This window comes from Gekko japonicus, unplaced genomic scaffold, assembly GCF_001447785.1.
Source record: "Gekko japonicus isolate JY-2015 unplaced genomic scaffold, Gekko_japonicus_V1.1 scaffold3349, whole genome shotgun sequence".
In the NCBI taxonomy this organism is placed as follows: domain Eukaryota; kingdom Metazoa; phylum Chordata; class Lepidosauria; order Squamata; family Gekkonidae; genus Gekko; species Gekko japonicus.
The window spans coordinates 148495-162817 of NW_015168757.1; the positions used below are offsets into that span (position 1 = coordinate 148495).

General features: G+C 46.6%; 1 protein-coding gene across 1 annotated transcript in view; it reads left to right on the plus strand.

Moving 5' to 3' along the window:
- LOC107114217 (zinc finger protein 709-like) overlaps nucleotides 1-8529 on the plus strand; it is a 24277-nt gene extending 15748 nt beyond the window's left edge. The window contains exons 6-8 of the mRNA XM_015415658.1: nucleotides 5163-5277; nucleotides 6037-6107; nucleotides 7735-8529. Of these exons, the coding sequence (XP_015271144.1) occupies nucleotides 5163-5277; nucleotides 6037-6107; nucleotides 7735-8451 (903 nt within the window). The 3' untranslated portion in view covers nucleotides 8452-8529. The remainder of the gene's footprint in view (nucleotides 1-5162; nucleotides 5278-6036; nucleotides 6108-7734) is intronic.
- Nucleotides 8530-14323: the final 5794 nt, after the last annotated feature.

Below are 14323 nucleotides of genomic sequence, written 5' to 3' on the forward strand. Positions count from 1 at the left end.
GGGGGGGGGCGCGTTTCAGTAGTTCTGACATGTGAGCTTCTGACGGATGTTTTCCTGTCTTAGCCCCTGTGGGGTCCCCGGCAGCGTCTGAAATGCGGGATCTGAGTTCTGGAAATCGGAAAAAACTCTGCCATGGAGTTCGGAGGGAGGCCCGGGAAGAAGCCCCAAGCGGAATCGCGGGGGAGGAATGGGCGGTGTTCCCCCCATCTGCAGATTCCCAAGGGAGGGGGGGGTTATTTACAATATTTTATTTATTAACATTGATTATAGTCTACCCTTCAGTGGGACTCTGTACAGTCAATACATTCAGTAAACTATGCAATACAATTTGGGTTGGAGAACAGACCAGAAATCTGAAAAACAGTATTGAGGGAAAGCATAAATGTTAACATGACCCACAAAGTGCTGCAAAACGATTTAGCGGGATCCAGCTTACAGCAAACTAAACAGGGTAATCAAGTCCCCATGCCCTAATGATGTATCTAAGAAACCTTGTGAAGCCTTCTGTCCAGTGCTACCTCATTGCTTGCTTAGAAAAGCCCTCTTGGATAATTCAGTTCTATTTAGTCTGTGGAAAGGCAGGCAAGTGGGTGCCTTCCCAACCCCCTCAGGCAGACCATTGGTGGGGGCCAGAACGGAGAAGGCCCCTGCCCAGAACAGCCAGTGGAGGGACTGCAGAAGGGCTGTGATTCATCAAGCCCCTGATAATGGCACAGCCTTGGCGTTTCTGCACCAGCTGGAGTGTCTGATTTGGTTTCATGCAGTGTACATGGCATTGGATCCTGGTGGCATGGATCCTGGTGGCCGGATCAGCTGCATCAAGGAAAGGGGTCATTTTTTGAGCTAGGCTGAGTTGGGAGAAAACTTTTTTTTTTTTTTTCAACTGCACTAACTTGCTTCTCTAGCAATAGGGTTGGGTCCAGCATAATTCCCAGTCACTTCACTGAGTCGGCGAGGATTAGCTGAACCCAATCGAAAGTGACAAACACAGTGTCTTTCAAGACTTCTGCTTTCCCAACCAGTACGACTTCTGTCTTTGCAGGGCTCAGTTCCACTTTGTTCACTCTCAGCCATTTGACCACAGCAGCCATGAAGTGGTTGTTGACCTTTGCCCCATCCCTGCCTCCTCCTGCTCTTGTTTGCCACAGCAGCCCCTGTGTGCCCTGACCTGGAGAGGCCCCTCTGCCCCTTCCCCTCGGCTGGCTGCTTCCTGGGCAGACGTCTTGCCCAGCCCTTCTGGCCTACTGAGGAGCTCTCTGTAGTGGTTAAGCCCTTACTAATCACTTTTTCCTGAGCCCCAGTTTACCTTGAGATGCACCCACTAGGCAGACTGGTCTCCAGGTACCAGAGGCCCAGCTCATAACATCCATAGCAGATTTTAAAGAGCCCAATAGAGATGTTTTTCCTTCCTGAAGGACCAAAGAAGTGTAACCTAAAAAGCTTGGTACTTAATATAAACCAATGATGTTAATCCTGATCCACAAACTCCAACACGGACACACCTTCTGATCCACTTACGTTGTCTCTTGTCCAGGGTCAGTGATATCACTCCTTTCTCTTTTGGTTTCTTTCTGCCTTTTTGATATCTTTCCCTCTTCATAGGCAAGTGACTAACAGTGTCCTTCCACAGTTCGAGGCAACCTAAGAGAAAGGAGGAGGAGATGGAAGAGGAGGACCCAGAAGCACCTGGAACTGGCAAGACATCAAGGAAAGGTCCCCATCCCATCCCAGCAGAGAGTGGTGTTGAATTTTGGGAAAGAGCTCTGCCAGAGATCTTGGCTCAGGACACTCTGAGCACAGATATACGCAGCAGACACTTCCGGCAGTTCTGTTACCAGGAGGCTGATGGGCCCCGAGAGGTTTGCAGCCGGCTCCATGGACTTTGCAACCGTTGGCTGAAGCCAGAGAGGAACACCATGAAGCAGATCCTGGACCTGGTGATCCTGGAGCAGTTCCTGGCCGTCCTGCCCCAGGACATGCAGGGCTGGGTCAGAGGGTGCGGGCCAGAGACCAGTTCGCAGGCGGTGGCCCTGGCCGAAGCTTTCCTCCTGAGTCAGGAAGAGGAGAAGAGGCAGGCAGAGCAGGTGAGGGGTTTTCATTCACTCAGTTCAAGCAGTGACCTTATCCTAATGTTTCCTCTCAGATATTTCTCTGTGGGTGCATGTCAACTGCCATCAGTTTGCTTCCTATCCACAAGAATAACACACAATCCCAAGACAGTCCATTTGACTCTGGGTCCACTTGACTCTGGGTCCATTTGACTTTGGCAGCAGCATCAGCATGCTTGGAAATAAGTGAGGAGACCTTGCCCAAGTAGATTAACAGAAGAGTAAACGAATGAAAGAGTCAACTTGAATGTAACATTGAATGTACGATTCCTATATAGGATTTGTTCCTGAGGAAAGACCAGAGGTCTGAAACGCTTAAATATCCGGAAAAACTGTTGAAAGAGAGATAGAATTTGGAGCAGACTGCTTTTGAGAATACAAGACTGTTAGAGGGGTATAGACTGAGCAAGTCTGGAGCAGAGTGCTATGTGTAATTAATCTAGTCTCTATTGTTAGTCTGTTCATTCTGTGGGCATCTAGCACACATCTGAATATATTTTTTTCATACCAGACTATGAGTTTGCTTTCGATTTGTGGCGACCCTATGAATTAATGTCCTGCAAAACGTCCTATCGTTAACAGCCTTTCTCAGGTCTTACAAACTGAAGGCCGTGGCTTCATTGATTGTGTCAATCCATCCCATGTTTGGTCTTCCTCTTTTCCTTCTGCCTTCAAGTTTTTCTAGCATTATTGTCTTTGCCAGTGACTCTTGTCTTCTCGTAATGACACCAAAGTACGATAGTCTAATTTTAGTCATTTTAGCTTCTAGGGAGAGTTGAGGTTTGATTTGCTCTAGAACCCACTGATTTGTCTTTTGGGTGGTCCGCAGTATCCATAAACATTCTTCTCCAGTACCACAACTAGGATCCAGTTTGGCTTAATGGTTAAGGGTGGCGGACTCTAATCTGGAGAATCGTGTTTGATTCCCCACGCCTCAACTTCCAGCCACTGGGTGACCTTGGTCAGTGGCTGTTCTCTGAAGAGCAGTTTTCTCAGAGCTCTCTCAGCCCCATCTACCTCACGGGGGTGTCTGTTGTGGGGAGAGGAAGGAAAGGAGATGGTAAGCTGCTCTCGGTCTCCGAATGAAGGGCAGGATATCAATCCAATTCTTCTCCTCCTCCTCCTTCTACCAGATAATCTTTTTTAAGCTCCTTCTGGGCTGCCCTTCCCAGCCTCAGTCTCCTAGGTTCTTGCTTGCTGTCTCCCTTGTAATTGACGATGGAGCCGCCAAGGAACAGAAAATCTTGAGCAATTTCAAGTTCTTCATCATTAACTCTAAATTCTGGAATTCCAGACTAGTGAATCCTTTTGTCTTCTTGATGTTCATCCGTAATCCCACTTTGGCGCTTCCTGCTTTACCCTACATTGGTGGTTGTTTCAAGACTTCCCTATTCTCTGCCAGTATTGTGGTGTCAACTTCATATCTCAAATAGTTACTGTTTTTTCTACCAGTTTTCACTCCTCCTTCAACTAAATCGAATCCAACTTTCCTTATGATATGTTTTGCATATAGATCGAAGGGAAAGGGAGATAAAATACATCGTGGTCTGACATTTTTCCAGTTTGGAAGCCATTCTGTTTCTCTGTCTTCTGTCCTAACACTGGTCTCTTGTTCAGAGTACAGGTTGCACATCAATGCAAACAGTTGTTGTGGCAGACTCATTTCTTTCAAAACCAGCCATAGCTTCTCATGATCCATGCAGTCCAAAGCTTTGCTGTAATCTATGGAACACAACATGGTTTTCTTCTAAAATTCTCTTCTATGCTCCAATAACTGACCTGAATTTGCGATATGATATCAAGTACTGTAACGATTCCTTGTTTCTGTGTGTGTGTGTCTCTTTAAAAGTTTGGTTGCATGGCTGTGGTAGATAGACTAGAGTTGTTGAGAGAGGCAAGTGTGGTATGATTGGTGGTTGACAGAGAGGGGGAGGGGTTTTGGAAGCGAATCTGGGTGGAGGTTTTGTGCGTCAGTCAGGAGTTGCAGTTACAAGTTGACAGTTTAGTTAGACAAGTAGTTCTGTGTTGAAGCAGTTATAAGCAGACAGCTGAGGTAGTTCAGTGAGAAAGAGAAGGAAAGCTGAGTGTATAGGAAAAAGTAAATGAAAGTTTAATTGAAGACAAGTTATAGGAAAGTCTGTATGTCCTGATAAACTGGAGAGAAACAGTGAACATATATGACCTTGAGTTAAACAAGTGTTACAAAGTTACCTGAAAGATCCCTGTCAGTGAGGGATAAGATTGTGTGATATCAAAGCAATTGTTCATCATTTATACATTACTAGTTACATTGTACAACCCTCTTATTTAGTAGTTATTTCAATAAATCCTCTTTCATCCAAGTTTATACCAGCTCTGAATGAAATACTTCCCAGGACCACTTAGATCCCTGTAAGCCTTGAACTCGGTCTACCAAATTAAAAAGAGCAACAGTAAAAGCATAAAGGTTTGGAAATCCTTAAAATTTCCTGGTGGCAGCCGTATATACCCAGTAAAACAAAATAAAGAACACTTTTAAAGTGAAACCAGTCCTCCCTAATAAGGAGGACGTCACAAGTACCTTCTCCTTTTCTGAATCCAGCTTCAGCACCTGGCATTTCTCATTCCATCTATGGTAATAGGCTTCATTGTAAGATTTTGATTATCACTTTACTCCCATGAGAAATTAATGTGACAGTACAGTAGTTGCTGCAGACTTTGATGTCTCCTTTTGTTGGAACAGCGATGTAAAGAGAAAGTTTCCAGACTGTGAGCCATCGTTTTGTTTTCCTTATTAGCATATTCTTGTTAAGGCTTTGAATGGAATAATTCTGTTGCTATCCCATCTAACCATGGTGATCTGTTTCTCCCAATTGCTCTCAGTGCAGTTTTCCCTTTACTTTCTAAAACCATTGGATCTTCTTCAAAAGATTCTTCTGGAAAAGGAATCTGTCATCCTTTCATCTCCTTACTATAACTTCTCAGTGTATTGTCCCCATCTTTTCTTATATATTTCTACCTCTAGATATTTCACTAGATATTTCCATTCCTCCTCTTACCTGGCTCTTGTTTCAGATGTGGGGACGATCTGTGAAGATGGAAACGAAGATCACTGAGGCAGAAGGAGCTTCGTCAGAGGAAAATCAGAGGACGCAGGCCCAGGAGGATGCCCGAGATGCCCTGTCAAGTGGTAAGGGTGCCTCCTGCCCAGATAGGATCAGGGGACCTAGCCAAGTTGTTGGGCAGAAGGTTCAGGACAGAAGTGGAATGCTTTTGCAGACTACATAGAATGGAGTTCTCAAACAGAGTGCCATAGGATGTAGTGATGGGCACTCCACTTTAAAAGGCAGTATGTTTCATGGAGGACAATTCCATCATTATTTACATTAGGTTGGAGGGTGGAGCTTGGGTTGTTTGTGATGTCATGTAGATGTCTCATCTCACCGAATACCTGGATGTGAAGTCCGAGTATCAGCAGGCATCCTGGAAACCCATTGGTGGTACCCTAAAGTTTCCAGAGCCTTGGCTGATGCACTAAAAAAAGAATCTGAGTTTTGAGCTGGAGGTGATAGTGATGTGTCATGCAACAGGATTTCCGGTCCTATCTTTTTCTCCTGCCAGTCTGGACTCCAGGACAGGTGGGAGGCTCCAGCAGGTTGGAGAAGGGCAGGCCTGGGTTTTTGGCCTCTTCCAGCAGGGGTGCTGCAGCTTTTGGAGCTCCAGGGTGCACAGGGCACATTTCAAGTCTCACAGAAGGGTTGGCAGCATTTATAACATGCCGAGGCTCATGGATTCCTGATGCTTCCACCTCTCGAAAAGTCATTACAAATATTCTTGAGTGTAAAGAAGACAAGGTGGCACAACCCAGGGAACAGTGATGGGTGCAGTAAAATTCAAAGAAGGAAAGAAAATAGGAACATTTCTCCTTCCAATTTTGTCTCCCTTGCAGGTAGTGAAGAGATGTTGTCAACCTGTCATCTTTTCAGAGGAGTGGAAACAGCTGCTCCAACTCTGGTCCAGGTAGGGGGGGGGGAGACAGGGGGATAGTCAGGTTCCCACTTCTTTCTCAAGGAGGCTTTGGGTCCTGCTGACCGAGGAGAGACAGGCTCTGAATCCCACTCTCTTCACGCATGCCAAGCTCTATGTCCTGCACCCTCCCAGAATGCCCCTGTGGAGAGTGTAGTCTCTGCCTGGACTGATATCTGGGGAGGAAATCTGCTGTTCCTTTCAGGCTCCCTTTTCCTTTGAGGAGGTGGCCGTGAATTTCACCGAGGCTGAGTGGACCTTGCTGGCTCCTGGCCAAAGAGCTCTCTACAGGGACGTCATGCTGGAGAACTACGGGAGTGTGGCCTCTCTGGGTAAGGACCTTTCATAGGTGCCAAAGGTGCAAATTGCTGCCATTGGGACGATGCATGAATCAAACTATTGAACAGCAATGTGTGGCTGTGAGGACTGCTTCGCTGTCTCCCCCCCCCCAAATGGGGGCCTCAAGGAGTTGGGGTGGCAGTGAAAACGATGGTTCAGCACGGCCAGTGTTGTGGCCCTCACCCAAGCCATTCCTACAGTGGTCCCCTGGATGCCTTCAGGCCTTGCTATTAGACAATAGAGAGGTCCAGCTAAAGTGCAGAGAAGTGCAGAAAATGGCTCTGAGCTTGAGAAAGGTTCCCCTACACTGCAAGGTTGGTCTCCTCATCTGTCATTACCTACCCCTCTCCAAACAAACAGCACCAATCGTCAGGTGCAGAGAATCAAAAGTCAAAAAGCATGGAAAGTCAAATGGGAAGGGGGGGGATATTTTGCCACTTTCCCCCTTAAAATACATATGGGGAATTTGGAGAGGGGAGGGACAGACAGAATATAAAAACAGCCATACAGAAGGGCCTAAGAGACATAAGGTGTGATCAGTATCTCAGTTTGGGAGGAAAGATGATTGGATAACAGAAATGCACACCCATTCCTGAGCACTGCCTGACCGGTGCCTTGGCTTCTTGCCTGGGTGCTAATTGAAACTGTTTCTTTCTTCCATGAGCAGATGTAAAGGAGGCAGCTGGGGAATTCCAGGGGTTCTCTTTGGAAAAAGTCAAGAATGAAGATGCTGACGGACACTTCGGAGATGGAGATGGACCACAGGGGCAGGAGGGAAGCCAAGCTGGTAAGAGGAGGGATACATCCATTCCTTACTGAGGAGGGGCTTTCTGTGAAATCCCAGTCCAAGAAGAAGGGTCAATCAAAAAGAGAACAGACAAAGGCCTCCACACGAATCAGAAAATCTACTCAGGGAAACTGAAAGTGTGGCCTTGGCAAAGACCTTCAGTCAGAGACTGAACACAGACACAGATTTCCTTAGGAGAGAAACTATGTAATTGCTTACAGTGCGGCAAGAGGTTCAGTCAAAAAAGAGCCCTTACTACAAATCAAAAAAGTTACAAAGTTGGGGAACCATATAAACGGTCAGAGTCTAAACCAAGAATCTCTCATGCAGGAGGCTTCATGTACTTTTAAAGTATATGTTATTGTAGACTTCAGCATACAGCGGGAAGAATCCACTGTAACATTTGGATTGCGGATGGAACTTAAGGTGCTGATCAGACCTCCTTGCGTGGGTTCTAACAGGATCTCCTTCTTTATTCCAGCAGGGGATGATGAGAGGAATGAGGAGGATGAGGAACTTCATCCTCTATTTCCAGATGAAGTCGAGAATGAAGACTTGAGAGGAAACTTGAGAAACCAAGTTGGACCTAAGAGGCAGAAAAGAAGTCACATCATCCAGAAGAGGGGTAAACCTATTCCTTGCCAAGGGGGGAAGAGATTCAGTTGTAGTAGCCATCTTCAAACCCATCTAAGAACCCACACAGCAGAGAAGCCTTTTGAATGCTCAGAGTATGGGAAGAGATTCAGTTGCAGTGCCAGTCTTCAAAGACATCTAAGAACCCACACAGGGGAGAAGCCTTTTGAATGTTCGGAGTGTGGGAAGAGATTCAGTTGCAGTGCCAGTCTTCAAAGACATCTAAGAACCCACACAGCGGAGAAGCCTTTTGAATGTTCGGAGTGTGGGAAGAGATTCAGTTGCAGTGCCAATCTTCAAACTCATCTAAGAACCCACACAGGGGAGAAGCCTTTTGAATGCTCAGAGTGTGGGAAGAGATTCAGTGACAGTTGGACTCTTCAAACCCATCTAAGAACCCACACAGGGGAGAAGCCTTTTGAATGCTCAGAGTGTGGGAAGAGATTCAGTGAGAGTAGCACTCTTCAAACCCATCTAAGAACCCACACAGGGGAGAAGCCTTTTGAATGTTCAGAGTGTGGGAAGAGATTCAGTCAGACTAGCCATCTTCAAACCCATCTAGGAACCCACACAGGATAGAAGCCTTTTGAGTGGTCAGAGTGTGGGAAGAGATTTAGCCACAGTGGCTTACTTCAAGAGCATCAAAGAACCCACACAATGTAACTCCTTAGCTCAGAGGTGTCAGGTTCATTTGTTACGAGGGTCGGATCTGACATAAATGTCACTTCATTGGTCCGGGCCACATCTGCCATAAAATGTAATGCCAGGTACCAGAGATATAAACTTCAGAAAGGACTCCAGAAATCCAATGAATGGTTGTATTTTTTACTCGAAATATAATTGTCCTTAAAACATTACATGTATTTTGTTTATTTAATGGTCTTGGATAAGTGACACCTCTTCTTCTAAATCATTGCATCAAAATCTGGAGCCAATGTCTGTGCTTTAGCAATCTTGAGTTTGCTGTTTTGGTGTGTATCCGTAAGCTGATGTATTGAGATTCGTTTACAGAAAAGAACTGTTCACAGACATAGGTTGTCCCAAACTTAGACAGAATTTTAGAAGCAAAATCCTTAAGGTGGGGGTAATTCACTCCCGCAAATTGGTAAAATTTCATAAAGATTATCCTTCAACACAGCATCACACTGCTCCTGCAGCTACCTGGGATTTCTGACATCCACTCAATGGTAGCTGGGGAGAAGAAAGGGACTGTTCAGCATAGAGGATGATGAAGGGAATCCTGAGGGTGGGTGAAATTGTCATAGCATGTCAAAGACTTTCTCCCATGGGGCACCTGTTTTAAGAAGAAACATAAGATTCCCTTCAAACCGATGAGTAGGGAGTTTAGCTGTACCGCATCTAACTCCACAACAGCAACTCAAAATGGAATGTGATGTTTTATTAGGTTGAGAGAATGCAGTGGGCCCAAGGTCACAAGCAGGTTTTCCGGCAGAATGGCATTTGAACTTGGGTCTCCCAGATCCGAGCCGAATGCTCTAACTGGTACACCGCACTGGCTGTCATTCTTGTGTGACAAATGGTGTCACATAAGAAGGACTCCAGAGACAGTCTATACCCAGTAGAGAAAACATTCAGGTCTGTCATCGATAGTGAAAAACAGAGGCTCCAAACAATGACTGATTGTTCTGCAGGCTACCATCAAAACGAGAGGAGAGGCAAACAGCTCAGGCTGGCCTCTGAAAAACATGCTTTTGTTGAGTTCTTCATGGAGATGGCAATAGCAAGCTTGGCCTCTGCCTGAAACAGCCCCTGTTCTGAATAATAATAATGCTTTCGATTTATTAATCGCTTTCCCCACAAGTGGGCTCAAAGTGATTTACAGTTACTCTTTAGACAGGGGATTAACAATGTTTTTCATAGGGGATAGGGAAGACAACAAACAATTCATTTAAGTTGCACACGCCATACTGCCCGGTGGAAACGTTTCTGGTTTGACTCAGTCATGTTCCGAACAGCTGCATCGCCACACTGCCACCGCCTGGCCGGAGCATCCCACTGCAGGGATTTTTCTTACAAGGTATCAGTGCTGGGGGACTGCAGCAAGGTAGCTGGATCACTGGGTCAGCCTTGAGAACTAGGCATTAGCAAGAGGGCTTGGAGCCGAGAGCAACAGAGAATCGGGTCTGACCCGAAGAAGAGGAAGAGTTGGATTTATACCCCGCCCTTCACTCGGAGTCTCAGAGTGGCTTACAGTCTCCTCCCTTTCCTGTCCCCACAACACCAAACGGTATGGGAGGCGGGGCTGAGAGAGCTCTTGAGAAAACTGCTCTTGAGAGAACAGCCCTTCACGGGCTTGGACTCTCATCTTTGTGAGACCGCCACCACTATGCACCACCACCACTGCTTTGCTCCTCTGTGGGAGGCCGTCTGCAGAAGCCAACCTGCAAATGGGCAAAACAACTGCCCATACCTGTGCCTTCTCTGTTGTGGCCCCCACCTTAAGGCTCCCGCTCTCCAGGCTGTCTGCAAACCATGCAAAACAAGGATTCCAAAGAGCTTTTGTATGCTTGCAACGGAGTTCTCTGTACTGAATGAGTCGCAAAATTACTTGCATAAATGATTAGGGACTGTGGTCTGTGCGGCTGTGTTTAGCTTACTGAAACTAGGATCTTACTGTGTAATTTTTGTGTCATTTAATGTGTCATGTAGAAACTTATGCTTTTGCTTTACTGCTGTTTTTAGATATCTGATTGTTTCGAGAACCTTTGTTTTGTTTACTGAATGCTCCATCTTGTTGATTGTATTGACTCACTCTCTGTAATCTGCCTTGAGTCTAAGTGAGAGAGGCGAACTATAAATAAATAAATAGTATCTGGCTGAGTCTCCTCATCTCCCCAAGCCCCACCCTCTCCAAGGCTCAACCTCTAAATCTCCAGGAAGTTGTCAACCTGTAACTGGCAACTCTAGAAATGCCTGGCCCCGATGAGTCCTTCCTCAAAAGCCAAAACGCCTATGAAAAGGACCCTGTCCTCTCCCCTGCCTTTTGCTCACAGAAACCCAGTATAGAATGCTGTGGTTGCTTAACGACAGCCACTGAGGCAATCCATTTCTTAAAGCTACAGGTGCTCTTCTTATCATACAGTGTTTTTTTAAAACAACAACAACAATATTTCACCAAATATATTTCATATTTTTCTGCAACCCTGAGGAAATTTTCTATTTGTCGAAAGATCTGTCTTCCCCTTTACAACTCCAGTCACTACATTTAGGCATGCTCAGATTTTGCCAACTTTGCTGTTGGAATATGTGATTTATTTTATTAAAACATTTATGTCCCATTTTCCTTGCAGTTCAAATCACTTTACAGTAATACATTTTCAGCTAAAACCAAAAATAGCATAGCAAACCTCACATATCCCCCCCCCTTTTAAGTACTTTCTGTTTCTGCCTAAGCATTTCCATTTCTAAAGATTTCTTCTTTCGTAAAATTATTACTGAATGGGTGCCATTGCCAATTCAATATTAAGTCAATGTGGCAGTTTCCAAAGTCTGATTAATGTTGTTTAGGTAAAATGTTGACTCTCATTTTGGCGTTGCCAAGATATTCGTGCCTTAGTTACCAAGTGTTCACTGTTGTTTTTTGGACAACTTATTATTTTCTAAGAACTGGGGAATGTTCCCTAACTTTTTTTATTCCCTTTTTTTTTCCTGCCTAGCTTTGTATTGGATGACAGAGCACCTGAGAGTGCACAGAGTGCCTTCTTACACCAATGAGCACGCAGAGGGAGGCTTTATAACCCTTGAACTAGCAGTTAAAACACACCTTTGATCTCTTCCTTAGTTTGAAAAAAACAATCATTATAATAGTTCTTTTATTTCCTTCTGTGCACAGCAGGTAGTAAAGGGTTAAGAAGCAGGCAGTGTTGAGGTTCCTAGAGAGGAGAAAACGTCCTCCTTTGGAGCGCTCTTGCTTTCCTTCCAGCAGAGCAGGAGGGCTGGGTCTTGAGAAGCCAGCCTGGGTGATGTGTAAAGACCCGTGGGGCAGGGAGGAAAAGCGGCCCCAGGCCCCGTGGGGCAGCCCCACAAGAGGGTCTCCACAGGTCCCTTGGGCAAGCCCTAGCTCTGATAAGAGCTGTTCTTGAAAAAGAGCAGTTTCTGTCAAGAGCTCTCTCAGCCCCACCTACCTCACAGGGTGTCAGTTGTGGGGAGGGGAAGGAAAAGGAGTTTGTCAGCCGCTCTGAGACACCTTTCGATAGTGAAGGGCAGGGTATAAATCCAATCTCTTCTATTCTTCTTGGTCTCCCCAGGCAGCCCATTTCATAAGTTGGGGGCCACAACGGAGAAGACACAGGTACAGTCAGTTGTGGATTTGTGCCCATTTGCAGGGTGCCACCTAGAGGAGTCCCTGCTCAGATGAGAGAAGCTGTCATGTCGGAGCACAGAGGGAGAGGCTGTCCCACAGACCTGAGAGAGAACAAGGCCATGAGGGGCTTTGTATGGGGTTGCCAGACCTGGTTCTGCAGGGGTTTCCCAATTTGGGGGGGGCTCCTACCCACCTCCAGCACGCTGGCTGGCGGGGGAGAAGCCCTGCCCTCCAAGAGCATGTTGGCGTGTGGAAGCGTCCAGTAACGACAAGTACTAGGTTGCTGGTGCAATGTCACTTGGGGCTTGGCCACATGCTGAGGCTGCCTCGTTGCTCCTTCCTTGAGTGCGTTGGTGGCCTGTTCTCTCTTCCGAGGGCAAAATCTTTGTACATGCTCTTTTGACCCGCACAGGAAACATCGCCTCACTTTCAGGGCTTTAAACGACTGGCATGGCATGTGCTCTTCCCCTCTCTGCTGGGCTGAAGCTGGACACCTGGAATCTTTGGCTCGGCTACCAGAGCTTTTGGCGTCGTTCCCGGAACTATGGGCTCGACTCCCAGGATGGCCGACTGCCAACTCCTGCCGAGCTAGCTGAGAATCTTGATGTTGCAAAATCCTCCCAGAAACGTAGTCGAACGTCAAATCAGCTAATTTTATATTCTCAATTGCAGAAACAAGAGGGGTATATTCCTCAGACATTGAACAGAGGAGTATTAATACTTTGTCCTCCTCTGAGAGGGTCTTGCCCCTCTCGGCCAACTTGTTAAAGCAGTCTGTGAGAGTGGTTAGGTGCTCTCTCACGTCCTGCCCGTTCCTTAAAACAGTTCTATACACCTTGCGCATCAGAGCCACGATAGAACCTGATGTCTTCTGCAAGAATATAGCAGCCAAAGCATCCCACGCTTGCTTGGCAGTTGTTTTTGAAGATATGCAAGCTAATTGTGCGTCGGAAACGCTAAGCACAATTAGTGCCAAGGCTTTTTCTATCTGGGTTTCTTCCTCGGCCGTGGGGGCTGCTGAAGGGGCCGACACAAAAGTCCAAAGCCCTTCCTTAATTAAATAATGTTTCATACGTTGTGACCACACAGAATAGTTTGTGTAGGTTAATTTATCCACAAACACGGCCGCCGAAGCCAAAGCCATGATGGGTACACCGGACTCACTCGTGCCTTATCAGCTCCTGGACAACTGCCTCGAACTCCTCCGCCTCCTCCGAGCCAGACCGGGCTGAGCTGCTGTCCTCAGCTGTGTCCTGGAAGACGTCCTCTCCCTTCTGTGCAGACGTGCACTCTGGAGCTCCCCGCTTTCACTCGGGCAAAGCCTCCACAGCTTAGTGCAGTCCTCTCCACACGTAGTCAGCCGCTCCACGCAACTCTGGGCCCATAACCCTGTTGGCGTGTGGAAGCGTCCAGTAACGACAAGTACTAGGTTGCTGGTGCTAACTATTTATAGTGGATTTATTTACACAGATATACACAGTTCATTTAGCACTCTCCAACTCCATAATTGCCATCCAAACCGGCAGAGTGCTCCGCTGCAAGGCATTCACAGAGTGAACATCTTCTCAAGTACTATACAGACTTATATACAGTGTCAGCACCAATCAGTGACTAGTGCTGACTCATAGTTACATCATGCTGGCTGATGCAAGAGAGATGCAATCTCTGCCTGGTGACAGGGTCATGTGACATACTTAGCTGTCACCCAGATCAGCATGATCTTTACCACATTGTCTCATAGACTGTCATCTTCCCAACAGTGTTAAAGAGACCCTTCAAACACTGCTGGGAAAAGAGAGGGGCCGCGTGCCTGCACTCCAAGCCCCGAATACAGGGCTGGGAGTGGAGGCATGTGTAGCCTCCCCCCCCCTTCCCACCAGTTTTAAAAGAGATCTTTTAAATGCTGTTGGAAAGAGGTGGGGGCCGCTGCTCCCCAAGGTGATGACATCTTCACCCCCTCCAGTAATACCCCCCCCCAAAGTCCCCCATTGGGGACTCTGAGGGACTTAGCAACCCTACCTATGTATGTGATAGCCGATCCCTTAAGTGATGGGTAACCAACAGAGTGACTGCACAATGGGAATAAGAGGTATCCTCCCCTTTGTTGTTCAGTCACACAGTCAAGTC